At 41.4% G+C, this 26,870-nt stretch overlaps 1 protein-coding gene across 3 annotated transcripts; it reads left to right on the forward strand.

Annotated features, from left to right (window-relative positions):
- Positions 1-1,835: 1,835 nt before the first annotated feature.
- Positions 1,836-26,821, forward strand: LOC112216174 (sodium-coupled neutral amino acid transporter 3). Of its 3 annotated transcripts, none has more exons than XM_024375968.2 (16): positions 1,836-2,112; positions 9,939-10,056; positions 10,232-10,316; positions 10,493-10,608; positions 15,029-15,102; positions 16,143-16,235; positions 16,413-16,494; positions 16,638-16,720; positions 16,876-16,934; positions 17,590-17,763; positions 23,732-23,811; positions 23,939-24,039; positions 24,231-24,355; positions 24,749-24,893; positions 25,102-25,205; positions 25,349-26,821. In XM_024375968.2, exons 1-16 carry the CDS (start codon positions 2,037-2,039, stop codon positions 25,451-25,453), a joined length of 1,620 nt encoding a protein of 539 aa, XP_024231736.1. In that variant the 5' UTR covers positions 1,836-2,036; the 3' UTR covers positions 25,454-26,821. The 3 variants fall into 3 exon arrangements, with proteins under 3 accessions (XP_024231736.1, XP_024231738.1, XP_024231739.1); XM_024375970.1 differs by lacking the exon at positions 1,836-2,112 and adding an exon at positions 7,491-7,652; XM_024375971.2 differs by lacking the exons at positions 1,836-2,112; positions 9,939-10,056; positions 10,232-10,316; positions 10,493-10,608 and adding an exon at positions 14,355-14,932.
- The last annotated feature ends 49 nt before the right edge of the window (positions 26,822-26,870 follow it).

Here is a 26,870-nt window from a genome sequence, read left to right on the forward strand (position 1 = left end):
CATTTGGTTACCAGTTCAGGAGTCTTATGGCTTGGGGGTAGAAACTGTTGAAAAGCCTTTTTGTCCTAGACTTGGCACTCCGGTATCGCTTGCCATGCGGTAGTAGAGAGAACAGTCTATGAATGGGCTGGCTGGGGTCTATACATACACATGGATTTAGTACTGTAGATATGTGGTAGTGGTGGAGTAGGGGCCTGAGGGCACACAGTGTGTTGTAGATATGTGTTAGTGGTGGAGTAGGGGCCTGAGGGCACACAGTGTGTTGTAGATATGTGGTAGTGGTGGAGTAGGGGCCTGAGGGCACACAGTGTGTTGTAGATATGTGGTAGTGGTAGAGTAGGGGCCTGAGGGCACACAGTGTGTTGTAGATATGTGGTAGTGGTGGAGTAGGGGCCTGTGTGTAGTGTGGTAGTGGTGGAGTAGGGGCCTGAGGGCACACAGTGTGTTGTATGTGGTAGTGGTGGAGTAGGGGCCTGAGGGCACACAGTGTGTTGTAGATATGTGGTAGTGGTGGAGTAGGGGCCTGAGGGCACACAGTGTGTTGTAGATATGTGGTAGTGGTGGAGTAGGGTCCTGAGGGCACACAGTGTGTTGTAGATATGTGGTAGTGGTGGAGTAGGGGCCTGGGGCACACAGTGTGTTGTAGATATGTGGTAGTGGTGGAGTAGGGGCCTGAGGGCACACAGTGTGTTGTAGATATGTGGTAGTGGTGGAGTAGGGGCCTGAGGGCACACAGTGTGTTGTAGATATGTGGTAGTGGTGGAGTAGGGGCCTGAGGGCACACAGTGTGTTGTAGATATGTGGTAGTGGTGGAGTAGGGGCCTGAGGGCACACAGTGTGTTGTAGATATGTGGTAGTGGTGGAGTAGGGGCCTGAGGACACACAGTGTGTTGTGAAATCTGTGAATGTATTGTAATGTTTTAAAAATGGTATAAACTGCCTTGATTTTACTGGAACCCAGGAAGCAGCAGCTAATGGGGATCCATAATAAATACAAATACAGCCGTTTGGAGTTTGCCAAAAGGCACCTAAAGGATTCTCAGACCATGAGAAATAAGATTCTCTGGTCTGATGAAACCAAGATTGAACTCTTTGACCTGAAAGCCAAGCGTCTGGAGGAAACCTGGCACCATCCCTACGTTTTAGCATGGTGGTGGCAGCATCATGCTGTGGGGATGTTTTTCAGGGGAAGGGACTGGGAGACTAAGGATCGAGGAAAAGATTAACAAAGCAAAGTACAGAGAGATCCTTGATGAAAACTTGCTCTAGAGAGCTCAGGACCTCAGACTGGGGAGAAGGTTCACCTTCCAACAGGACAATGTCCCTAAGCACACAGCTGAGACAATGGAGGATTAGCTTCGGGACAAGTCTCTGAGTGTCCTTGATTTAACTAGGCAAGTCAGTTAAGAACAAATTCTTATTTACAATGACTGTCTACACCGGCCAAACCCTAACCAGGGCGATGCTGGGCCAATTGTGCGCCACCCTATGGGACTCCCGATCACGGCCGGTTGTGATACAGCCCAGGATCAAACCAGTGTCTGTAGTGACGACTAGCACTGCGAAGCAGTGCCTTAGACCGCTGAGTCACTCGGGAGACTTGAACCCGATCGAACATCTCTGGAGAGAGCTGAAAATATTGGTGCAATGTATTCAGACCCTTTACTCTATGAGGTACTGAGTAAAGGGTCTGAATACTTATGTAAGTGTGATATTTCAGTTTTTTTATTTTAATACATTTCTAAAAATTTCTAAAACACATTTTTTCTTTGTCATTATAGGGTATTGTGCATAGATTGATGAGAAAGAACACAATTTAATCAATTTTAGAATAAGTTTGTAACTTAACAAAATGTGGGAAAACTCAGGGGTTCTGAATACTTTCCGAATTAACTGTATTTGGCTACTTTCTGATGTTAGTTCATAAAGATGACCACCTGCAATTTTGCAGGGGTTCTGATCATGTAATGATTGCTTGGTCCCTATAGGAGGAGCTGTTGTATAACGGCCATGAGATTCGAGTGTTTGACATCCTCATGGGGAATGCAACCAAGCACTGCAGTGCCCAGTGGCCTTTGGAATGGGCGGGAAGTCTTCATCTCTGCTATGGTGGTGAGTGCTGGAAGCCTGTGTGAATGTCAACACTGAGGGCCGAATAAAATCCTAACTTGAGATCTGTGCTTGTGACTTAGGCTTTTGTGTAAATCATAGATCGATGTCGTGGCATGAAATTGAATTTGAGTTATCTAGATCTTTGTTAGGATTCAATCAAATCCACAGTGTGGTATTTACACTGTTGAAGTACCTGGTTCAATAAAATCACAGAATGGTTTTGGTTGCTGTAAAAACACTCAACTTTACTTGAAGGGGGTATACATAAGGCATTCATAAAACCATAACAAAACCAGTCATGACACATTTTGAGTGTTGCAGTATCATTTATAATCTTACATTACACTCATGTGGATGGGGGGGAAATGTGACGTGTGTGTGTGTGTTTGCCACATATAGAGTGGAGATGCATCTTTTATCCGTTCGGGACCAGAGGAGTGTCTACTGAGCAACAGTCTAGAGTTTGAGGCTGAGCGGGCTTGACTGGAGTACATGGTGCTCTGTGGGACTGACTTGGACTAGAGGGCTACATGAATCGGTGAAGTGAAGGGACATCATTTTAATCATAAACGTATAAATATTTCAACACTAATTATTATGACAGAGCTCACTCAGGCAGCACATGAAAATGATGAAGTAACTGGATATTTAATTTGACTGTATATAATTTGTAGCTAGGTCTAGTGTTTTGACTGTTTAATACCCTATGAAAGTCTCACCTACTTCCTTGTTCCCGTACAGTTTTTAAATGGGCTTCAAGCTTACAGTATGTCATCAAATTCATGAAAAAGTGGTCATCTGAGATATATTTAAAATTATAAAATGAAATAACGTGTCACATGCTTTATAAATAACATGTGTAGATTAACAGAGAAATGCTTTCTTATGGGTACTTTTCTGAACAATGCAGAGTTAAGATAAAGATTTTTAAAAAAATAATAATTGAAATAGTAACAGGAAGAATAGTGACACACAGTGAATAATTAATTACAATAACGAGTAAAAGTAACATGGCTATATACATGGCATACCAGTACTGAGTCAATGTGCAGGGGTACAAGGTAACTGAGGTAACTATGTACATATAGGTAGGGGTAAAGTGACTAGGCAACGGAATATATAATAGATAGTAGCAGCAGCATATGTGGTGAATGTGGGTGTATATGTGGCATCAGCATGTGGGTGTATGTGTGGCATCAAAGCTCTAGCCTTTAGCTCAGTTCAGATGTTGCCTGTAATCCATGGCTTCTGGTTGGGCTATGTGCGTACGGTCACTGAGGGTACGACATCGTCGATACACTTACTAATGAAGCCAGTGACTGATGTGGTAAGCCCAATGTTATTGGATGAATCCCAGAACATATTCAGGACAGTGCTAGCAAAACAGTCCTGTAGTTTAGCATCCGCTGCGTCTGACCACTTCTGTATTGTGGTCCGATGAAGCTGTACTGGTACTTACTGTTTTGAGTTTTTGCTTGGAATCAGGAGGATAGGGTTGTGGTCTGATTTGCCAAAGGGAGGGTGGGGGAGGGTCTTGTATGCGTTTCTGTGTGGAGTAAAGGTTCTCTAGTGTTTTGTCAACTCTAGTTGCACAGTTGACATGTTGGTAAAAATAAGGTCATCCCGTTGAGTGCGGTCTTAGTGCCAGCATCAATTTGTGATGGTAAATACACAGCTATGAAAAATGTAGATTAAAACTCTCTTGGTAAATAGTATGGTCTGCAGTTTATCATGAGGTATTCTAACTTAGGTGACCAAAAACTTGAGACTTCCTTAACATTAGAGATCACGCACCAGATGAACATACCTGAATTTGTCCAATAGAAACTCTTGTTTCCAATTGTTGGACTAATGATTACACCCTAGATCAGCTAGATGCAGGCAAGTGTGCAAGGCGGTATTGAATGTCACTGTCTGCCACCTCAAATGTGTCTCTCGACCTGTGGGCACCTACAGTACATTGTAAACTTTCATTCATTGGCTATGTTGTAGCAACCTCACGATGGGTATCTGGAAAATGTGAGTATCATGTAGTAGCCTAAACCTATCCATGTTACATTGAACTGGGTGAATGGAATATGAATGAGAGTCATCCAATATGCTGTAATAGAAATAAGTCCACGCTCATGAAAACAAATTGTCCTCCCTCATCCTAAATGGCACTGACCGCCACTGGTAACTTAGTGCACATTCCATGAAAATTACGTTCTTTAATAAAATGTGATTATTTGTGGATTTGGCCAGTTAATAGCCTAACCACGATGACGCAACATTGACTAAACCTTCAAATCCTGTTGCTTCTGGATTATTTGGTTTTGACAATTCAGGTCAAATTAAGATCCTACATCTGTATGTACTGTTTGTCATGTTAACAGCTGTTTTCATGTGAGAAACATTAATGTCTTGTATGGAACTGGAGTCAAGGCCCCCTTGAAAGCGTTTTTGAAAAATTTGACACATCTAGACTATCTATGCAAACTATCTATCTAAAGTTGTCCATCTTTATGGACCTTTGCCATTTTTATTTGATTTTGATTAGTAGAGAGGCTGACACACTTATTCAAATTCAAATAATGCATTTTATTTTACATCTTTAAATACTTACACCACAATTTTTAATTTGATTAACAAATAATGAAGACTTCAATAAAATGTTGCAACTAATGGTTTGCAGTGTTGTAAAAGTAACAGATCAATTAATGGTTTATGAAAGCAGGGCTGTCATCCCCCGTTTGCAGCTACCTTGGGATGAGGTCACACTACCTTGGGATGAGGTCAGATTACCAGGGATGAGGTCAGATAACCAGGGATGAGGTCAGATTATAATGGATGAGGTCAGACTACCATGGACGATGTCAAACTACCAGGGATGAGGTCAAACTACTAGGAATGAGATCAAGCTAACAGGGATGAGGTCACACTACCAGGGATGAGGTCAGACTACCAGGGATGTTAGATTACCAGAAATGATGTTAAACTAGCAGGGATGAGGTTAAACTAGCAGGGATGAGGTCAGATTACCAGGGATGAGGTCAAGCTACCAGGGGTGAGGTCACACTACCAGGAATGTCAGATTACCAGGAATGAGGTCAAACTACCAGGGATGAGGTCAGATTACCAGGGATGTCAGATTACCAAGAATGAGGTCAAGCTACCAGGGATGAGGTCAGATTACTAGGGATGAGATCACACTACTAGGGATGAGGTCAGATTACCAGGGATGAGGTCAAACTACCAGGGATTATATTGTGGACACTATTTGGCTACTGATTCAGGGTAAAACTAGAGTCAGGTTGGCCATCCATGGCTATATGGCTGAGATGGTCCGTGTTGTGTGAATGGAAGGCCTCACCCTCATCATGACCAGCAGGAGCAGCTTGACCATGAAGAGGGGCTTCACCTCCTCTGTGCCATTGTCATCCCTAAAAGAGTAGTAGTATACTATACATTTTATTTGCATGGTTACCACACTTCCAAGTCTTGCTTTGTCACGTCCTGACCATAGAGAGACCTTATTTTCTATGGTAGAGTAGGTCAGGGCATGACTGGGGATTAGTCTAGTTTATTATTTATTACTAGTTTTGTTTTTCTATGTTGGTGATTTTGTATGATTCCCAATTAGAGGCAGCTGGTAATCGTTGTCTCTAATTGGGGATCATATTTAAGTAGTTGTTTTTCCCACCTGTGTTTGTGGGATATTGTTTTGTGTTTGTGCACCACTTAGTCACGTTTCGTTGGTCGTGTATTGTTTTTTTTGTTTTGCTTAAGTTTCACTTAGAAATAAAGATGTGGAACTCAACCTCCGCTGCGCCTTGGTCCGTCTCTACACACGATCGTGACATGCTTTCACTTACTATTTACTAGCAAACTAGGTTCTTAAAATAGTACACTCATTTGTCCTAGATAACAAACTAGTTTGTCCTCCGGCAAGGTTGTAAATACCGTTGTTAAAAAGTTTCTCTATGCTGCAGCACAGGTATAAAAAACATGAGCTGCAAAGTGGATATAACTGCATTGTCAGGGGTACATTTCAGAAACAGAATGTATTTCATTACATACAGTAGGTTATTGTTACAGGAATAAAAACAAACTTGCTGCTGTCCCACTGTCTGTTCATAGTCATCCCTTTGTGGCATTAGATGTTACAGATTCTATATTGAAGACACATGCACACGCACACATATATACCCATAAGTGGGAGGCTCAACGGTTGTGTTTTGCCTAGGCAGTGGTGGTCTGAGGAGCTGTCTGGCCCAGTTGGGAGGTGAGTACAAAAACATTTCCTGCTGTCTACTATCTGAAACCATGCTGCTGTCTGCCATGTGGGTCATGAAATTGAATTTAGCAATAGTAGCGATAGTAACAACCTTAAAAGTAATTACGATGACGTAAACTGTAAATTTGAGTTCAGATTATTTCAAGTTATTCTTTATGTGACATTCAATTTGGTTATACGTACTGAGATGACATGCACTGGGAAAACCATGCATAATTTAATATGATTTTGTTGTTGATGTTTTAATTAAACAGAACAGATTCATTCATATTCATTGTGTGTTAACCGAAATGCAGTTTTGATTGAATATCAGCCCTAGTCTAAAGAAATGCTGTGATGAAGTCAGTCAAATTTCAGAAGGATGATTTACAGTTGTCAAACACTAGAAGAACATACTGCAATGGACCTGAACAAAGTTAAATATTTGATTTGATGGTTATGGAATGCTTGTGGATACTTTTTAGTAAATAAATGACCTACAGTACATGTTGCATGTGTTCTAAGGCTGGATGAGAGGTTTGGCATTCTCCCAAGCAGAACCCAAGGATCATTTCATCTATGTATTCAGTTCAACACTGCTTGTCTCTGTCTACGTAGGCCTAAATGTGTGTCCATCTGTGTTCAGGCACATGATCAAGTGTTAGCGTGTGGAATGTTTACAGTCTTAAAGCAGAAGTACATGCAGGTAACCTTAAAAAAGCACTTATCTCCTAAGCTAATTAAGGCGCTGTGGCCTTGATCTATTCTAGCAGGATGCAACTCCCTCGCTGTCCCCATCTACCCAGTACCACCCACGCTTTCTTTCAGAACACCTCAAATGGCACCGCTTACTACTCATTTTGATAGTATTACTTTGCTCCCCGTCATTATACCGTACTGTTTGCTTCCATGTTGTTTTATGGACCATAAATTAGGAAAATATACGGTAAATGTTTTGCTCTTGCACATCCATAAAGTTAAACATGATCTCTTGAATGTAGACCTGTAGCTACCACTAGATTCTATTTCCAATCAGGCTGTAAGTCAACAGTACCTGTGAAAGAACAGACAGGGTTAAAGAGGGGAGGGCTGTTATCAGACTCCCTCTCCCTTGCTACCTCTCAAGCATGTCCTAAGCTCTCTCTCTGTCTCCCTTCCTCAGCCCTAGGAGCTTTATAGAGGGGAAAAAAGTCCCCAGTGGATGTTAAGAACACAGAAATTGGTGGATTATAAAGGGATATCCATTTTAGGGTAAAGGAAACAGAAGTTCCTCTCCACTATCTGAGTAAGTAGCTGTGTGAGTTGTAGTAGGCTGTTGTAGTAGTATTGTGAGCTATTAAAACAAGGGAAGGGCAACTGTCAATAGAGAGGCGGTCTTGCATCAGAAGGACATGTGCTAGGAGTCTGAAGCACAGCACTGCTACTGTGGTGGACTGGACTGGGAGTCTCATGGCACACTGATGGTTTTATCTACTAATGTCTTAATAGCTTAGTAAACTGGTAGTATCAGACACTGTTTTATTAACTGTTCACACAGACCACATGCTGTAATGTTATTTGGCAATACTGGCGTAGCGTTTCAAAGGAATAGGTTATAAGCATGTTTGGAGGTGTTTTTTGTAAAGATTCTTTGGGTGGCCTAGTGGATAAGAACGTTGGGCCAGTAACCAAAAGTTTGCTGGTTCGAATTCCCGAGTCAACTAGGTAAAAACTCTGTCGATGTGTCCTTGAGTAAGGCACCTAACCTTAATTGTTCCTGTAAGTCGCTCTGAACAGGTAAACTGTTAATGTTGTTGATTTTTCAAATGACAGCCTTGTATAGTTCGTTCATAATTAACAACAACCATAACAAACTCAAATGACAACTGTGATTCGCCCCAATTTTTGGTAATACAATAAAACATTTACCAAAGCCAAAGAGAGAACTCTTATGTAAGTACATCGCAGACAGACAATTGGTTATAAATGCACCAATCCTGGGCCTTGTTTGTTGTGTTTTGGTTGATCATTGTGGTTCCTAGGAAGTGAAACATTTTGTTAGGAAGCTGTTCTGGTCTGGACCACCACTTGGGGGATGGTTTTCCTTGAAGCTAGTAAGCTAGGCACCTGGGGCTAACACTAACTAACTCTTAATTAGTGGTCTTTTCACAGCAGCCCATTATTGCCTTCCTGATAGATTACTACTGTTGGACTACAGCCAGTAACATGCTCTAGTGAAGAGGGATTTTTCAGTGATTAGGGACGTTTCAGTCAGGTTCATGCTTTCATGACACAATGTCCATAGAGGCAGTCAGTCCCCAAAGGTTAGGGGTCAGAGGCCATCAGAGTTGAGAGAGTTTAGGGCTCCGACCCATGACACAGTGGCAGTGAGAGTAGGGAGTATGAACTGTGATCACAGGAACTACTCTCCATGCTTGCGTTGTGTTGCCCAGAGCAGATTAGCATAACATTAAGTCGTTTGACAACATTTGTTATTTAAAGCTTTTCCCGGCACATACGTTTTAAATAGCTTTACATTTCTCCCCATGCTTCAACAGTATTTCCCTTTATCTTGTCAATAGGTTTTCCGTGGACGCCCTTTGGTTCGTCAAACAATTGTTAGGATAGTTGGGTCTGGTTCCTCAGTCTAAGAGTGATCCTCAAAACAACCTACACTACAAGTACAGTTATCTCATGTTAAATGTCACACAGAGAGCACAGTGCTGTATGATTGAGGGTGAAAGAAGATCTTTGAGATTATGCTAAAAATCAATCATGTTTAGCATTGCGTTCACTGTCCAGCATTTCTTTCCGAACCCAGAGGCCTTTCCTTTCCATGGTCATATGTAAACTACTGACTGGTCAGGTGAGATTGAATAGTTGATTCAAACAGCTGCCACGGTTTAGGCTTAGTCCAATGTCATGACTTTATACATTTCATTAGCTTTATCCTGATGCCAGTTGTTAGATTCTTCTCATTACACCCGTACCATGTTTTCCACATTAGATCGCTGCTTTCCACAACAGACTTTCTGTCTGGACAACCCACAACTTCTTGTTTATTCTCAGAGCCAAATATAGACCGTCAAACAGTTATCCTTCAGGTGTTTGTTTAACAAAGTATCCACGTTATTATAGTAAACTAAAACTGACACTGAAACAAAAACTAATCATAAAAAACTATTTAGAAAACTGAAATAAAATCATTGACAAACCCGTTTGAAAAACAAAACTGATACTGAAAATACTATCTTTGACTACAAAACTAACTCAAATAAAAACCATCATGAATTATGTTCCATTTTAAAGCTTCTGAATCTGTCACATCACACTGAGATTGACTTTAATTTAAAGGTAGACTCAATGACGTTGCCACGAGCAGCACGGCAGATATTGGTCGCCTTCACTGCTTAGATGTTGCATGCATCAACCAGTGATTGTGTATGTCAACGACTATACAGTTGGGCACCAGATTGCTATAACATGTTGGTCGTGTTCCTCTGCTCACTTTAGAACCCCCTTCAAGTATTACAAAATAACAATCTGAGGCAGAATTTCCATAGGTTGCATTTGAGACTTGGCTCTTTCTTAGTCCATAGGATCTTCATTCCCAGCACAGCCATGGATGTAGGGAGAAGTATGGAGCTCCAAAAGATGAATGGGCAACATAGCAGGGACCTTGGCCCAGATAAGCTCAATTTAGAAGAAGGGTAAGTCTCTGGCTACACCATATACCCTAACACTGAACACAAGTGCATCAACAGGCTATACCTGTCTGCATATAATTACTCACAGCAATGCCATTGTGATTTTGTTATATCTGTGTATAGTGCCACAGTGGGACCACAGCTGTCATGTTTTTAAATGTGTTTCTTTTCGCTCAAGGTTTGATGGTCTGGAGTTTATGGCAGAGCGGGATGAGTTCCTGCCAGGGACGAGGCCAGGAATAAAGGCACCTCAGTTCACTGATGTGAGTGCTCAGTCTTAGTTTAAAGGTCATTAGTGTGAGCATCAGAGATCTGTTGTATGAGAGTAATTATATTGTGGTATAAAAACAACTTTATGTAAAATGTTACAACAAAAGCGAGATACTGTATTGTGTTTCAGATTGTGTGTGTGATTCTTTCCTTTCTTTTCCCACCCTAGTTTGAGGGTAAGACATCATTTGGAATGTCCATCTTCAATCTCAGCAATGCCATCATGGGCAGTGGAATTCTGGGATTAGCATACGCTATGTCCAATACCGGTATCATCCTCTTCCTGTGAGTAACCATGCCAACACAACACAAGTCACACTAGTCCTCCTGTTTTTGTCAAGATCACTGTGGTTCCCTAAGGCTTGATGTCACAACTCTACTATGACCTCAGATCAGAACGCTGTCGTTGTGTGTGTCTGGGTCCAGGCTATATACCCAATAGGGTTAAAGAATGACACTGGTTGTGTTTATAGTATCATCATGCTGTGATGACACTATAATGATGAGACTATCCAGGCCACACTAGACCGAGTGCTTCGCCAGCAGATCCATAAAGGGAAACATTTTGATTCTTTTACAAGAAAAGAGTAGGTCTATTGTGGGTTTGATTTTCTGTCTGTGTGTGTGTGTGTACATTATTGAGAAGTCTGTTGAGTGTTTAACCTGGTCAATTACAACTATAAAGGCTCAACTCTACTAGCTGGCAACTCTACTAGCTCAGCCCAGCTGGCACATTTAGTTCCTTGGAACTTACGTTTTTGGTTTCCCATTGGTTCTGGGAAAGAAGCCATGTGTTTCCTGACTGTTTTTTAAACATTCTGAGAATGGAAGTGGACATTTTGCCTGTTCTGGGATTGTAAATGTTTAGGTTGCAGGGAGATTCTGAGAATGTTTTACTATTGTTCCCTGACAGGTTTAATTTATGGAATGAGAATGTAAATTAAGGTCATTTGAGGGTAATTAGACTGCTAGCTTTGTTCGGGTTAACTGTTTTGAACTCCAAGCACAGATATGACACGTGGAAATTCATTTGCTTAAGCATTAATTATGCAAACACATTTTATTTTTATTGTGGCACAGCATCAGTGAGATTAGAACCTATGATCTTCTGTTCCCTATCCTTGGAATTAGTTCACTGTGCCACAAGGATGAAGCTAGCATGCCATGTTCTTTTAACTCATACAAAGTTACTCATTTTAATCTACTCAAACAGACCCCATTTCAAAGAAAACAAGAACTCATTAAGGTCAGGTGTGGCCAACATACCCGAACACACTTAACAGGAAAGAGGGGTCGGCAAGTTTAGTGCCTTAATTTGAGCCAGTTTACTACAGCAGGAAAATTACACTGCAGCAAAAGTAAATGTGAATTATTATGTGGATTATAATTAATGGGCATTATTGTCGGAGTTGATACATTATTTTGTAAGGGAAAATCAAGTCTGTCCTTTCCACTTTGAAATTTCAAACTTCAGAACTGGCCACACTGCCAATCAGAATGTGTTTCATGGCTAAATATGTGGTTGCTTCATGTTGTCTATTTACGTTATTTTATGTTCCCGCATTGTCATCAACTCCAATTCGAATGTTAGTCCGTTATAGCCTAGTTTGTTTAAATTGCCTACAGAAAAAAAAATAACAAAATGTACGTATCCATAAATATAAATATGTTGAACATGTTTGCAGTCAACATTGTAAGAAACCTAACCACATGGCTTCAATATGGAAATATATTGTTAACACCCCCGAGAGTTGATGTCCGCTGACCCCACGGAAATGAATTAGCTTAATTTAAAAAATAAATAAAAAATGTGTCAGTTTAAACTAGAGATATTAGTTTGTTTTTCATTGGCTGCATCTCAATCTACCGCATCCACCAATGTTGCACTTCCGCATCTGCTGTGAAAGGTGACAGAGTTAGAGCAGTGTCGGTCAGACCATGAGACATCTGCTGTGAAAGGTGACAGAGTTAGAGCAGTGTCGGTCAGACCATGAGACATCTGCTGTGAAAGGTGACAGAGTTAGAGCAGTGTCGGTCAGACCATGAGACATCTGCTGTGAAAGGTGACAGAGTTAGAGCAGTGTCGGTCAGACCATGTCTGCTGTGAAAGGTGAGAGTTAGAGCAGTGTCGGTCAGACCATGAGACATCTGCTGTGAAAGGTGACAGAGTTAGAGCAGTGTCGGTCAGACCATGAGACATCTGCTGTGAAAGGTGACAGAGTTAGAGCAGTGTCGGTCAGACCATGAAACATCTGCTGTGAAAGGTGACAGAGTCTGCTGACCATGAGACATCTGCTGTGAAAGACAGAGTTAGAGCAGTGTCGGTCAGACCATGAGACATCTGCTGTGAAAGGTGACAGAGTTAGAGCAGTGTCGGTCAGACCATGAGACATCTGCTGTGAAAGGTGACAGAGTTAGAGCAGTGTCGGTCAGACCATGAGACATCTGCTGTGAAAGGTGACAGAGTTAGAGCAGTGTCGGTCAGACCATGAGACATCTGCTGTGAAAGGTGACAGAGTTAGAGCAGTGTCGGTCAGACCATGAGACATCTGCTGTGAAAGGTGACAGAGTTAGAGCAGTGTCGGTCAGACCATGAAACATCTGCTGTGAAAGGTGACAGAGTTAGAGCAGTGTCGGTCAGACCATGAGACATCTGCTGTGAAAGGTGACAGAGTTAGAGCAGTGTCGGTCAGACCATGAGACATCTGCTGTGAAAGGTGACAGAGTTAGAGCAGTGTCGGTCAGACCATGAGACACAAAATCATCTTTAGCATCTGAACGGTTTGGCCCACAAACTATTTGGCCTACAAACTCTATGGAAAGATGAGGCTCTCACGAACAAGATGGTGTTCTACGTTTTGCTCTACGACCCCCACAAGCATCTTGGGACTCGCCTGAAGTCGGTACAGCCGATCTGCCAACTTCTGTCTGAAGCGTCCGAACAGTTTGGGCTACACACTAATATGACCCCTCTGTGGAAGGTGAGACTCTCACGAACACGTACATTTCATGATTTGTTATAGGAAGCCCACAGGCCTCACAAGACTTGTCTGAAGGTCCCCCGGTACAAGTTAATTTTAAAAAATGGAAGTATAATACATATAGAGACTGTTTAATGACAAAAATAAGGGGATAAATACATGTGAAAAAACTAAAAAACGATGTTTCCTGATCTTTCTTATACCTCTCAGATATAGGACACACACTTCAGAACAAACTTCCTTTAGAATTTTTGTGGGGACTATCTGTTGTTTTCCCTGTGGGCGGATCATATTAATTAAGGCAATGCAGACAATGGAGGATTTTATGCCAAAGAAACTGGACAAAGATCCAATATAAAGAGAATGTCCGCTCACTGTTTAACTGCTCCCAAATATAATGTTCTGTAAACATAATGGAACCATCTTACAGATAGCATTCACACTTCTGCAGAAATAGCAAAAGGCTCCTAAATTGCATTGCATGCAATCTGGATGTTCACCATAAAGGCCAGACAGTGAATTATTCTAATAAGTCAAATCAAATGAAAACAAGATATCTTCTTTTTTTTTTTACAACAACGATAGTTCTAAATAGCTTGGGGTCAACAGGATATAAAAGAAAACGGATTGCTGGTGAATCAGTCTTCGTTATAGCCTATACACCTAAGGTAAGGATAGCCTAAGGAGGGCTTGTTTTTTTTATCATGTGAAACAGCAAACAAACAAGCAATGTCATCTCTCATTTCATGATGTGCATATATACATGTAGCCTACATGGAGTGGTTTTTATGCACGTCCAAGATGGGAGCTGGCTCAAATATTGTACCATAAAAACCATATTGTGGTTTTTTTAATCAAATGAAACCAAATGGAAAAAACATTTGGTTTTTTATGTTTATTAATACGATGGTTACCAGCACAAAGATCACATCTCTCTTGTTTCATGAGCTTAAGGGTACTGTGTGTCACGACTCCCGATATGTGCTGCAGAAAATTGTCATTTTTGCGCTTATGTTCAAGGCCACACCTCAGAGCAAGCGAGCTGATGTTAGACAGGTAAATTGCTGAATCTGGTGGAAAATGCCAGTTTTTACATGCTGAAATTGCAAACTAACGTGCGTTTGGCACTTGCGCCAGCTGAAAATAGAGCCCTACAAGTTTGACATTTTCTGCAGTTCTCCTGCAACAGGGTGATCATATTAAGATCTTACATCTGTACACACAATGGGGGATCGAAGGATATGGTTTGGCCTGATCTGTGTTATGTGTGTTCTCAGTCGCTTCCTGTATCTGAGTATGAGAGATGGCCTATTAGCTCGCTCAGTCTGTGTAGTGCTCTTACACACGCTGCTCTCCTAAATCAGATTTGTGGTTATAAATAGCTTGTAGTGATCAGATCAAAGGCAGGTCTTCCTGGATCAGTCATGTGTGTCCATTGGGAATAGGGAGGGATGGACTAGCAGGCGGGTGATCTGCGTCACAAATGATTCACACTTGTGATGGTCATTCATAGCTAGTAGTACAACAGCGAGAGAAATTGGGTCAACAGCGTTACTGAGTCATTAGCCGTTGCGGCGTGATGTCTGGTACCGCGAGACTACTAAGCCATTGATGAGGCTGTGCCAAAGGTAAATGATATGTTGATTAAGAGAATGTATGTTAATTGCAGAGCTTTATAATGTTAAGAAATCATTGTTGTAATTTATGTTTGTTTGTGGTTTCAGTATCCTGTTGCTATTCATCGCCATTTTGTCAGCCTATTCCATCCACCTCCTCCTGAGAAGTGCAGGAGTTGTAGGTAAGATGCTGATATTTTACCAAGATACCAATCTTTAAAATTAAACAAAGAACATTCGTAGTATAGCCTGCAATTATTTGAGAAACAGACGCCTCACAAGTCCTCAACTGGCAGCTTCATTAAATAGTACCTGCAAAACACCAGTCTCAACGTCAACAGTGAAGAGGCGACTCCGGGATGCTGGCCTTCTGTCCAGTGTCTGTGTTGTTTTTCCCATCTTAATCTTTTCTTTTTATTGTCCAGTCTGAGATATGGCTTTTTCTTTGCAGCTCTGCCTAGAAGGCCAGCATCCCGGAGTTGCCTCTTCACTGTTGACGTTGAGACTGGTGTTTTGCAGATACTATTTAATGAAGCTGCCAGTTGAGGACTTGTGAGGTGTCTGTTTCTCAAACTAGACACTCTAATGTACATCTCCTCTTGCTCAGTTGTGCACCGGGGCCTCCCACTCCTCTTTCTATTCTGGTTAGAGCCAGTTTGCGCTGTTCTGTGAAGGGAGAAGTACACAGCGTTGTACGAGATCTTTAGTTTCTGGTAATTTCTCGCATGGAATATCCTTCATTTCTCAGATGAAGGATAGACTGATGAGTTTCAGAAGAAAGTTCTTTGTTTCTGGCCGTTTTGAAGGTGTAATCGAACCCACAAATGCTGACGCTCCTTATACTCAACTAGTCTAAAGAAGGCCAGTTGTATTGCTGCTTTAATCAGGAGAACAGTTTTCAGCTGTGCTAACATAATTGCAAAAGGGTTTTCTAATGATCAATTAGCCTTTTAAAATGGTAAACTTGGATTAGCTAACACAACGTGCCATTGGAACACAGGAGTGATGGTTGCTGATAATGGGCCTCTGTACGCCTATGTAGATATTCCAAAAAACATCAGCCGTTTCCAGCTATAATAGTCACTTAAAACATTAACAATGTCTACACTGTATTTCTGATCAATTTGATGTTATTTGTTTAAGACTACCAAGAAACACTGTGTGAGCCTGGTTTTAGCCCACTGCTCTTCAAAGGTTGACATGCATGTGTGTGTTCTTTCAGGCATCCGTGCCTATGAGCAGCTAGGGCACCGTGCCTTTGGACAACCAGGCAAAGTTTTGGCGGGCTCCATCATCACCATGCACAACATTGGAGGTAAATTACAGCATGTCACCGGCAGGTCATGATTTGCTTATGTTATTGTATGTAAGCCTCATGTATGTACTTACTTAAGTACAAGTGCCACTGAAATTGCTCCTGTCATAGAAGGTCTAATGACTTAAGTGACATAATATACAAGTGTAAACCAGTTTTGTTTTGCGTTTCCCATAGCGATGTCCAGTTACCTCTTTATTGTGAAGTCTGAGCTCCCGTTGGTCATGCAGGCCATTCTGGGCCTGACGGAAAATACTGGGTAAGTGTCTCTAGAAGGCAGTTGTTGCTGTTATTTCATAATGCAGGCTTTAAAACAGAAGCATTTAAAATGTGAATTTGATAGATTGTTCTGAAAGTTGGCTATATTGTATAATTAGTGTGTTCTTGCTGTCTGTCTGTCAGAGAGTGGTATTTGGATGGGAGATACTTGATCATCATTGTAAGCGTCATCATCATCTTTCCACTCTCACTCATGAGACACCTTGGTAAGTTTCCATGTCTTAGACCATCCCTCATTTCACTTCATCTATATTCATACTTTTTTGTTGTTGTAGTATGCTAGTAGTGATGATGAAACATGCACAGAATAACACAATGTCTCTATTTCAACACAACGTGATCTTCTGTTATCACCTCACAGGTTACCTTGGTTACACCAGTGGCTTTTCTCTCTCCTGTATGGTTTTCTTCCTCATCTCGGTGAGTCCTCTTCATCAACCAACTAACCCATCTCCCATCCAACTAAACAATACATAGCCTTGCCCCATATCTGTTTCTGCTTGCTTGCCAACTCCCATGGTTGTAATGGTCAACAACCCTACACAAACAGGTCTGGGACCAGGCTAATCAAATCAAATTGTATTCGTCACATGCTTCGTAGTGTAGACTAACAGTAAAATGCTTACTTACGAATCCTTTTCCAACAATGCAGAGTTAAAGATAATTTTTTTTTTTAAACAAGTGCAGGGGTATGAGGTAATTGAGGTAGCGATGTAGTTTGAAAGTGAGTCTGTTTGTGTGGCGTCAGAATACATGTACAGTGTGTGCACGTGGGTGTATGTAGCGTGTGTACGTGTGTGTGGGTAGAGTCCAGTGTGTGTGCACAGAGCCAGAGGAAGAGAGTTCGTGCAAAAAAGGGTCAATGTAGGTAGTCTGGGTATCCATTTGATTAGCTATTTAGCAGTCTTGTTTAGAATACTTATGGCTTGGGGGTAGAAACTGTTCAGGGTCATTTTGGTTCCAGACTTGGTGCATTGGTAACGCATGCTGTGCAGCAGCAGAGAGAACAGTCTGTGGCTTGGGTGGCTGGAGTCTTCAGTGTTTGACTAAACAGTCAGTTGGTTACTCCCACTAGGTGATCTATAAGAAATTCAACATCCCGTGTCCACTGGAGGAAATAACCAGTCACAGTAACCACTCAGCGTACGCCCTGATGGAGAGTCATGGTAACCACTCATTCGTCACCCCGGCCTACGTCAATTCTGATGAGGACTTCTGTGAACCACAGCTATTCACCATCAACACGCAGGTCAGAGAGGAAGAGACATGTAATACAGGCAGACATTGTATTTAACATTAAATAGCGCAATTTCTGATTGTGAGTTTTCTAGATTTGTGTCTCAGACAATCTAGCTGTGATAAGATTATGGATTTGTTATGGCAATATACAGTACCAGTCAAAAGTTTGGACACACCTACTCATTCAAGGGTTTTTCTTTAATTTTACTATTTTCTACTTTGTAGTGCCACTGAAATTGGCTTGGTAGACAAAGGAAAGGGGTGGGGCCAGCTCAAGAGCGGGAAACTCAGAGGGGACCCCAGTACATACACTACACTCATGGAAATGCTTATACTTTGAACATGAACAACTGCTCATTCTAAAAATAAATTGCAATTTACATATTTATGAGCATATGCCTTTGTTGTCCCTCTCTGCAATCACCGGTCCGTCTGCTGGATAGATTGCCGACAGAAAGTCTCTGGTTTGTCCACCAGAGATTTAAGTCTTTCGGAGTTGTAGCTTGTTATAATGGATACGCCAGAGTACCATTCGGTCATTCGACTGGTTGCGTTTACCAGACTAAAGTACTTAAACAGATACAGCCTGAATAATTGTTCTTTAGTTTGTAGATTTCTTAGCCATTTCAACGTGGGAATGATCTCCACGTTCTCTGGTCTTGTCCTTTGGTAGAGTTGCCAACCATTTCAACATGTAGCGACAGCTTCCTTGTTTTCTGGTTTAATATAAATTTTGTCGGAAGAGGGTTTTATACTTAGTAGAAAAGGGGGTGTTCCATGACACTGTGAAATGTCTGTGCTCACGGGGGCGTGGCCACTGACTGATCCTAATTTACTCTGAAAAACAATTGTTATTTAGAAGACTAAGATCACATTGTTATCTTTCCAAAAGTATTCCTATACTCAATCATTTATTTTATACAACATTCAGATGCAAACCCCATAATTGATAAGTGTATACAAACAAAGAAACAGTAATGTGTGTCTCCTGTCCTTCTTGAGGTCACCAAATTAAACTTGATATGACTGTTCCTTAAGTGTCCATGGACCACTCCAACTGATTGGAATACAGAAACACTGTTCAATTATTTAACCTTTTGATGTCCAAGTGTCTCTCTGTGTTTCACAATCTCGATATTACTGAGCCCAGAAGCAGAGTATTTTACGACCACCATAAAGCAGCCCCTGCCACCTCTGTGGGAGAGAGAGAGCGCTGTAGAGTGAACCCACGGTAGATCTTCAGATCTAGGAGAGTTATGATAGTCCCCCTCTGGTGGGTTCAAGTTGAAAGGATCCTGCAAGTTGCAAACCACCATAAGAATTAACCTTGGATGTCCTTGTTTGTGGATCAGCATAGCAGTTCCCCCCCTTGGTGGTTTACCCTGGTAGGATTTCGGACAGCTGCAAACCACAAGAATGGCCAGGGAATGTCCTGGTTGGGGATTGCCGTTGCAGTCCCCCTCTGGTGGTTGAACCAGGTAGGCTTTCTATGAATTATAAAGCACCACAAGAATGGCCAGGGAATGATCTGATTGGTGATTGCCGTTGCGGTCCCCCTCTGGTGGTCGACCAGGGTAAAATTTCTGCAAATGGAGCAGGCCGCCACTATCAGGTATCGAGGTTAGACCCAGATGCAGACACGTCAAATTGACAATGGTTTAATATTCAAACAGGGGCAGGCAATAGACAGGTCAAGGCAGGCAGGGGTCAGTAAACCAGAGGTGGGGCAACGGTACCGGACGGCAGGCAGGCTCAGGGTAGGAAGAGGTCAATAATCCAGAGGTGGGGCAAAGGTACAGGACAGCAGGCAGACTCCGGGGCAGGCAGAGTGGTCAGGCAGGCGGACTCAGAGTCAGGACAGGCAAAGGTCAAAACCAGGAGGGCGAGAAAAAGAGAGACTGGGAAAAGCAGGAGCTGAGTACAAAAACACTGGTTGACTTAACAAACAAGACCAACTGGCAATGGACAAACAAAGAACACAGGTATAAATACACAGGGATAATGGGGAAGATCGGCAACACCTGGAGGGGGGTGGAGACAATCACATGGACAGGTGAAACAGATCAGGGTGTGACAGCCACAAGGATGGGCAGTGGATGTCTGGATTGTGATCGTGGTTATGGACCCGTCGTCTGGTCGTCCAGGCTGGTGATTATAGGCTACAGCTGTAAGACACCAGCTTCGGGCAGTCTACAGGGATGACCTATGGACCTCTTGTGGAGAAACTGGTGAGTACTGTAGATATAGAGTCAAAGGACTCAGAGTAAATTTTCAACTTTACTAAGGCTGGTATTTTGTTCGGACCCTTGAGTGATCCAAGCATAAATCCACATGAAATGTTCAGTTGTACATCTGCGTTTGTGCTTACACAAGCGCACATACCAAGTTAAAGAAACCAAGTTTCCGGGTAGGCAGCAACCTGTTCAGAATGAGTCTGACGTCATCAGATCATTTCCAGGTCAATGCCTCCAGACGTGTTAAGGGGACCTGTAGTAGTTTTAGTACACGTCAATGTGTCTTACACCATTGCAGTGGTGATAGGTATGAAGGAGTCTATTTCATAGCTATTTCATAGCTAACCTCACAACGGAATTACTCTCTAAGTACTGAACCAGTCGTACGCGGTGTGATCATGGTTCATGACTTCTAATAACTTTCCTCCTGAATGGAGGGTTCTATTTATAAGTGGCATGTGTTTTAACCATCAGAAGAGTGTTCTGGAGATTCCCTTACACGTGTTGCAATCTGAGTGCCTACTAACTCCTCTATCACTGTTATCAATAGCAATTTGACTTGTGAGGTCTATAATCCTCTTACTGATTGTTGCTGGACTGACTGTGCTGGCATTGGTACTGGTACTCAAGGGGACCAGTTAACTATAGCAATTTATTCTAAAATGTTATCCTACCGGAACACATGATTAGAGCATTTTACTAGTTGCATTGTGTTAGGGTTGCGTCAATTAGAATCTGGTATCAGGATAAACATGACATTGAGGCAACGATTGTATAGTTTGGCGTGGACATCTTCATATTTAGTTTTGACTAAATCGAGATGTTCCTGTAAAAAAAAACTATTTTGTTCCTGTAGAAGATTTTTCTGATTTTGTTGAAGAGTTTGTGCTCGTTCGTTGTCATAAGTTTTTGCAATTACATTTAATTGTTCAGTTTTCAAATGCAGTTCCATATTTAGCACCAGTCTCAACGTCAACAGTGAAGAGGCGACTCTGGGATGCTGGCCATCTAGGCAGAGTTGCAAAGAAAAAGCCATATCTCAGACTGGCCAAGAAAAAGAGAAGATTAAGATGGGCAAAAGAACACACACTGGACAGAGGAACTCTGCCTAGAAGGACAGCATTCCAGAGTCACCTATTCACTGTTGACATTGAGACTGGTGTTTTGTGGGTACTATTTTACCATTTTTTTTCATGCAATTTCTCAGAGCAAGAATAGACTGACGAGTTTCAGGAATAAAGGTCTTTGTTTCTGTCCATTTTGAGCCTGTAATCGAACCCACAAATGCTGATGCTCCAGATTATCAACTAGTCTAAGGAAGGCCAGTTTTATTGCTTCTTTGACTATGACTATGACAGAGAAACAAGATGGAGGAAACCTCCTTGTATTGTTCAAATGGCAACACACACGTCAAGAAGTCCTGTTTACATCTCCCATGTTGTATAACATAATGTGGGTGCATAATGTAATCTGCTTTTCAATTTTATATAGGCTGAATCAAAATAAATGCCTCATTCTATCTTAGATTCCTCGCACAGGGGCTCCAAGTTTTGTAGCGTTTGCTGTCATTAAATGTGAAGACCTTTATATTATCAAATCATTTCTCTATGTGTAATTATTCCATGATTAAACAAATCACGGAATAGTAATTAACTAGGAAGGCACCACGGGAAAATGTTGTTTATAGAGTTGCAATTTCCCGAATACAACTCTTCAGATATTTTATTATCTTATCATTTACAGTCGTCTATTAATGTATTATTTCCTCATCAGTCTCATTCTTGAACGTCGCAAACCCTCGGATATCTGCACAAATCCTACCATCATAAATCATGAATCAGCTAAAAACAGCTATATACAGTTGAAGTCGGAAGTTTACATACACTTAGGTTGGAGTTATTAAAACTTGTTTTTCAACCACTCCACAAACTATAGTTTTGGCAAGTCGGTTAGGACATCTACTTTGTGCATGACACAAGTACATTTTTCCAACAATTGTTGACAGACAGATGATTTCACTTATAATTCACTGTATCACAATTCCAGTGGGTCAGAAGTTTACATACACTAAGTTGACTGTCCCTAAACAGCTTGGAGAATTCCAGAAAATGACATCATGGCTTTAGAGACTTCTGATAGGCTAATTGACATCATTTGAGTCAATTGGAGGTGTACCTGTGGATGTAGTTCAAGGCTTGCCTCCAAACTCAGTGCCTCTTTGCTTGACATCATGGGAAAATAAAAAGAAATCAGTCAAGACCTCAGAAAAACATTTGTAGACCTCCACAAGTCTGGTTCATCCTTGGGAGCAATTTCCAAACGCTTGAAGGTACCTCGTTCCTCTGTACAAGCAATAGTACGCAAGTATAAACACCATGGGACCATGCAGCTGTCATACCGCTCAGGGAATGAGACGTGTTCTGTCTCCTAGAGATGAACGTACTTTGGTGCAAAAAGTGCAAATCAATCCCATAACAACAGAGAAGGACCTTGTGAAGATGCTGCAGAAAATAGGCACAAAAGTATCTATATCCACAGTAAAACGAGTCCTATATCGACATAACCTGAAAGGCCGCTCAGCAAGGAAGAAGCCACTGCTCCAAAACCGCCATAAAAAAGCCAGACTATGGTTTGCAACTGCTCATGGGAACAAAGATCATACTTTTAGGAGAAATGTCCTCTGGTCTGATGAAACAAAAATAGAACTGTTTGGCCATAATGACCATCGTTATGTTTGGAGGAAAAAGGGGGAGGCTTGCAAGCCGGAGAACACCATCCCAACCGTGAAGCACAGGGGTGGCAGCATCATGTTGTGGGGGTGCTTTGCTGCAGGAGGGACTGGTGCACTTCACAAAATAGATGGCATCATGAGGATGGAAAATTATGTGACTATATTGAAGCAACATCTCAAGACATCAGTCAGGAAGTTCAAGCTTGGTCGCAAATGGGTCTTCCAAATGGACAATGACCACAAGCATACTTCCAAAGTTGTGGCAAAATGGCTTAAGGACAACAAAGTCAAGGTATTGGAGTGGCCATCACAAATCCCTGATCTCAATCCTATAGAAAATGTGTGGGCAGAACTGAAAATTGTGTGTGCTAGTAAGGAGGCCTACAAACCTGACTCGGGTTACACCTTCTCTGTCAGGAGGAATGGGCCAAAATAACTTATTGTGGGAAGCTTGTGGAAGGCTACCTGAAACATTTGACCTAAGTTAAAAAATGTAAAGGCAATGCTACCAAATACTAATTGAGTGTATGTAAACTTCTGACCCACTGAGAATGTGATGAAAGAAATAAAAGCTGAAATCATTCTCTCTACTATTATTCTCACATTTCACATTCTTAAAATAAAGTGGTGATCCTAACTGACCTAAGACAGTGAATTTTTTGGATAAAATGTCAGGTATTGTGAAAAAGTTTTAAAGTATTTGGCTAAGGTATATGTAAACTTCTGACTTCAACTGTATATACATATCTTCACAGGAGAGTTATGATAGTGTACTTTGAATAATTGATTTGTTTAACACTTTTTTAGGTCACTACATGATTACCTATGTGTTTTTCAATGTCTTCACTGTTATTCTAAAATGTAGAAAATAGTACAAATAAAGAAAAGCCCTTGAATGAGTAGGTGTGTCCAAACTTTTGACTGGCAGTGTATGTGTTTACTACACTCAAATGAGCGTCTAGTTATGTTTATAACTTTGAACCATTTTTAATTCATGGTTTGATTTCCTTCAGACAGCATATACCATCCCTATCCTGGCGTTTGCTTTTGTCTGCCATCCTGAGGTGCTTCCCATCTACACAGAGCTACAAGAGTAAGTCATGATCTTACACAACTGAGATTGGATATGCAACACATATTCCTATGATTCACACACATACTACAGTAGACTCTACTGTCATATTCTGGTATTAATCTATGTCTGTCCACTGTGACCTTAGTGCCACCAAGAAACGCATGCAAACAGTTGCCAACATCTCCATTCTGGCCATGTTCGTCATGTACGGGCTAACCGCTATCTTCGGTTACCTTACCTTCTTTGGTAAGACACTGCTCCTCTAGCAATGAGAATAATGAAGTACTAATGATGTTCAGACTGTTCACTTATGTTGTTACCATATTGAGAAGTCTGGAATTGGAGAACTGGTGTATGAACATATGGTTATGACCATTTTAAAGCATGCATGTGTGTCTTGAAGTATAACCACCATTCTCTGTTTCTCTGTGTTTTAGGTGGAGTAGAGTCCGAGCTCCTTCATACATACATTAAAGTGGACCCCTTGGACACACTGATCCTGTGTGTGCGTATGGCTGTGCTGGTGGCTGTTACTCTTACTGTCCCTGTGGTTCTCTTTCCGGTGAGACTCAAATTACAAGCAGGTAGAGGTGGGCAACAGCTACCAGAACAGTGTGTGCTGGCTTGTGTTTATGCATTCTTATATTGGCTTGATGGGTCCAGTAATGTTACAATAATGCATCCTTACTCTGAAGTCACTGCAGTGTGAGTATGAGGATAATTAAGCTCTTGACCTGCAACACCCTTCTGCTATGGTTGCTAATTGGCTGAGACATGGTTTTTGTCCCAAATGGAACTCTATTCCCTATATAGCGCACTAATTTTGACCAGGACCCACGGGACTCTGGTTAAAAGTAGTGCTCTACATAGGGGAATAGGGTGTCAATTAGGACGTAGCCAGGGTGTATGACGCAGGTCTGGTGACATCTCTCTGTCCCTCCACACCTCTCTTTAGATCCGCAGGGCCCTGCTGCAGCTGCTGTTCCCTGAGAAGCCCTTCCACTGGGCTCGCCACATCACCATCGCTGTGTGTCTCCTTATCATCGTCAATCTACTGGTCATCTTCGTGCCCACCATCCGAGACATTTTCGGTATCATCGGTAAGTGTGCAGAGACAGAGACCTGTAAAATTATTCTAATTTCAATGCAAACCTAGTTTAGATTCACAGACTATTGTTATCCAAATGAGAAACTATGACCTATAATAGTTTTATTCCTATAGAAATTTTTCACATTCAACTTCCCTCCACCTCTTCACCCCTCCCTTCCCCACTCCATCTCTCCATCTATTCCCCCTTCCCAACCCAGGGGCGACCTCTGCACCCAGCCTGATCTTCATCCTCCCGGGAATCTTCTATATCAGGATTGTTCCTGAAGAAACAGAACCTCTAAAATCCAAACCAAAGATTATGGTAAAACCTCAATCCTTTGTCTCATCTTCTTTAGCGATGTAGCAGTAAATAGTCTTTAGTAATTACAGTCATGCTTACTATATGAATTAATGTCAGAAAATGCGCTGTCATCCATCTCTTTGCCCCCACCTCTCTCCCTGCAGGCTTCCTGTTTTGCCGTCTTAGGCTTCATCTTCATGGTGATGAGTACGTCATTCATCATTATTGATTGGGTGTCCGGAGAGTCTCGGAGTGGAGGCGGACACTAGCAACCGACAACAATAAACAAGAATACCAAAATGCCAACCAAAGCTCTCCCAAACATCAAATTCTCCCCGACGTGCCCATTATTTGACCATATCCAAATGACAGGGTCTCGGCTGGACATGGAAAATAATATATACTGAACAAAAATATAAACGCAACATGTAAAGTGTTTGTCCTATGTTTCACGAGCTGAAATAAAATATCCCAGAAATGTTCCATATATTTTTATTCAGTGTATAATTTAACTTCCCCCACAAGATGGCATTATGCTCCATGTGGTGAAGAAACAGAACCAGCAGCACAACAACACAAAGCAACAGTTCTGAGGTGACAAACATTGTGGTTTGCTTTCAGGATGTTGTTTTGAGGCACTAGTATAGTTGTCACTGGGACAACAGGTTTAAGTGAAATGTGTACTATTTTGACACGAGAAACAATGAGAAACCATTGTAATTGTCTTCTAAGGGTAAGGATAGTATTTTTTAAGTGTACCAATAAATGGCTTCATCATTGCCAAAGTCATCATTACCTTCCTCATCTACCTCCCTTGAATCTTCAGTGAGATATTTGTACACGTAAGGAAATCAAATGCATCTAATATTCTGGCATTCTGCAGATTTTCTCTTTCTTGTAAAGTTCGACTTTTCAAACAAGATTACAGAATGTTATGTCATTTGCTCTATTCCCGTCATTCATTCAGCAATGACTGTGTGTTATTTTTAGTGCAATCAAATTCAGTGTTTTTGCCCTATGCTCATACATAGTGATAGGTGTATTGATTCCAGAGCCTCCAGATGTGATCATTCTTGTTAGTTGTTCCATGATACCAAACTCATGTTAGGATAACAGTCAGAGATGTTCCTATGAGTGCAGTTATCAGCAGTGATAATGCCAGAAACCCTCCCAATTATTCATGACTGTTTAATTTTCAAGCTTTAATTGAAACTCTATATTATGTCCAGTAACTTGAATTGGATATTTAAAACTTTTCTATTGTTTATATCTATCATGTTGTATATACAAAACATGTACTCCTAGTCATCATGAATATGAATGGAAAGGGCTGTTTGTGTGAGCATACACGCTAATGTCCACTCAACACAAACAAATACTGACCTCAGCTTCACTAGTCAGTCAAACTCAAGAGCAGAAGTAGTACAATGTCTCCTGCTATCTTTAGACTTGGCTTTTCTGAGTAAGTCTGAGATCTCAGACAAACTGAGTCCTGTATCAGACGTGGTAAGCTGAACTATGGACCAACATTTTTTAGAGAGAATGGAGTCTGTTTTTTTATTTTTATTTGGTCTTAAAAAAATGTATTTGTTATTTGTCCATTAAAAGTTTCATGTAATTAAATGTTTTGAATCTGATTCGTTCTCTTTTCTAATAAATGTCCCATTGAAAGTTGGGGTCTGAGTA

Source organism: Oncorhynchus tshawytscha, linkage group LG16 (genome assembly GCF_018296145.1).
Source record: "Oncorhynchus tshawytscha isolate Ot180627B linkage group LG16, Otsh_v2.0, whole genome shotgun sequence".
In the NCBI taxonomy this organism is placed as follows: Eukaryota; Metazoa; Chordata; class Actinopteri; order Salmoniformes; family Salmonidae; genus Oncorhynchus; species Oncorhynchus tshawytscha.

Bases quoted from the DNA above. Each gene is read 5' to 3' on its own strand.
- LOC112216174 (XM_024375968.2), top strand. From the start codon at position 2,037: ATGGGGAATGCAACCAAGCACTGCAGTGCCCAGTGGCCTTTGGAATGG. The intron at 16,236-16,412 runs GTAAATTACAGC...CGTTTCCCATAG, and splicing joins CACCATGCACAACATTGGAG to CGATGTCCAGTTACCTCTTT. The intron at 24,040-24,230 runs GTAAGACACTGC...TCTGTGTTTTAG, and splicing joins CGGTTACCTTACCTTCTTTG to GTGGAGTAGAGTCCGAGCTC.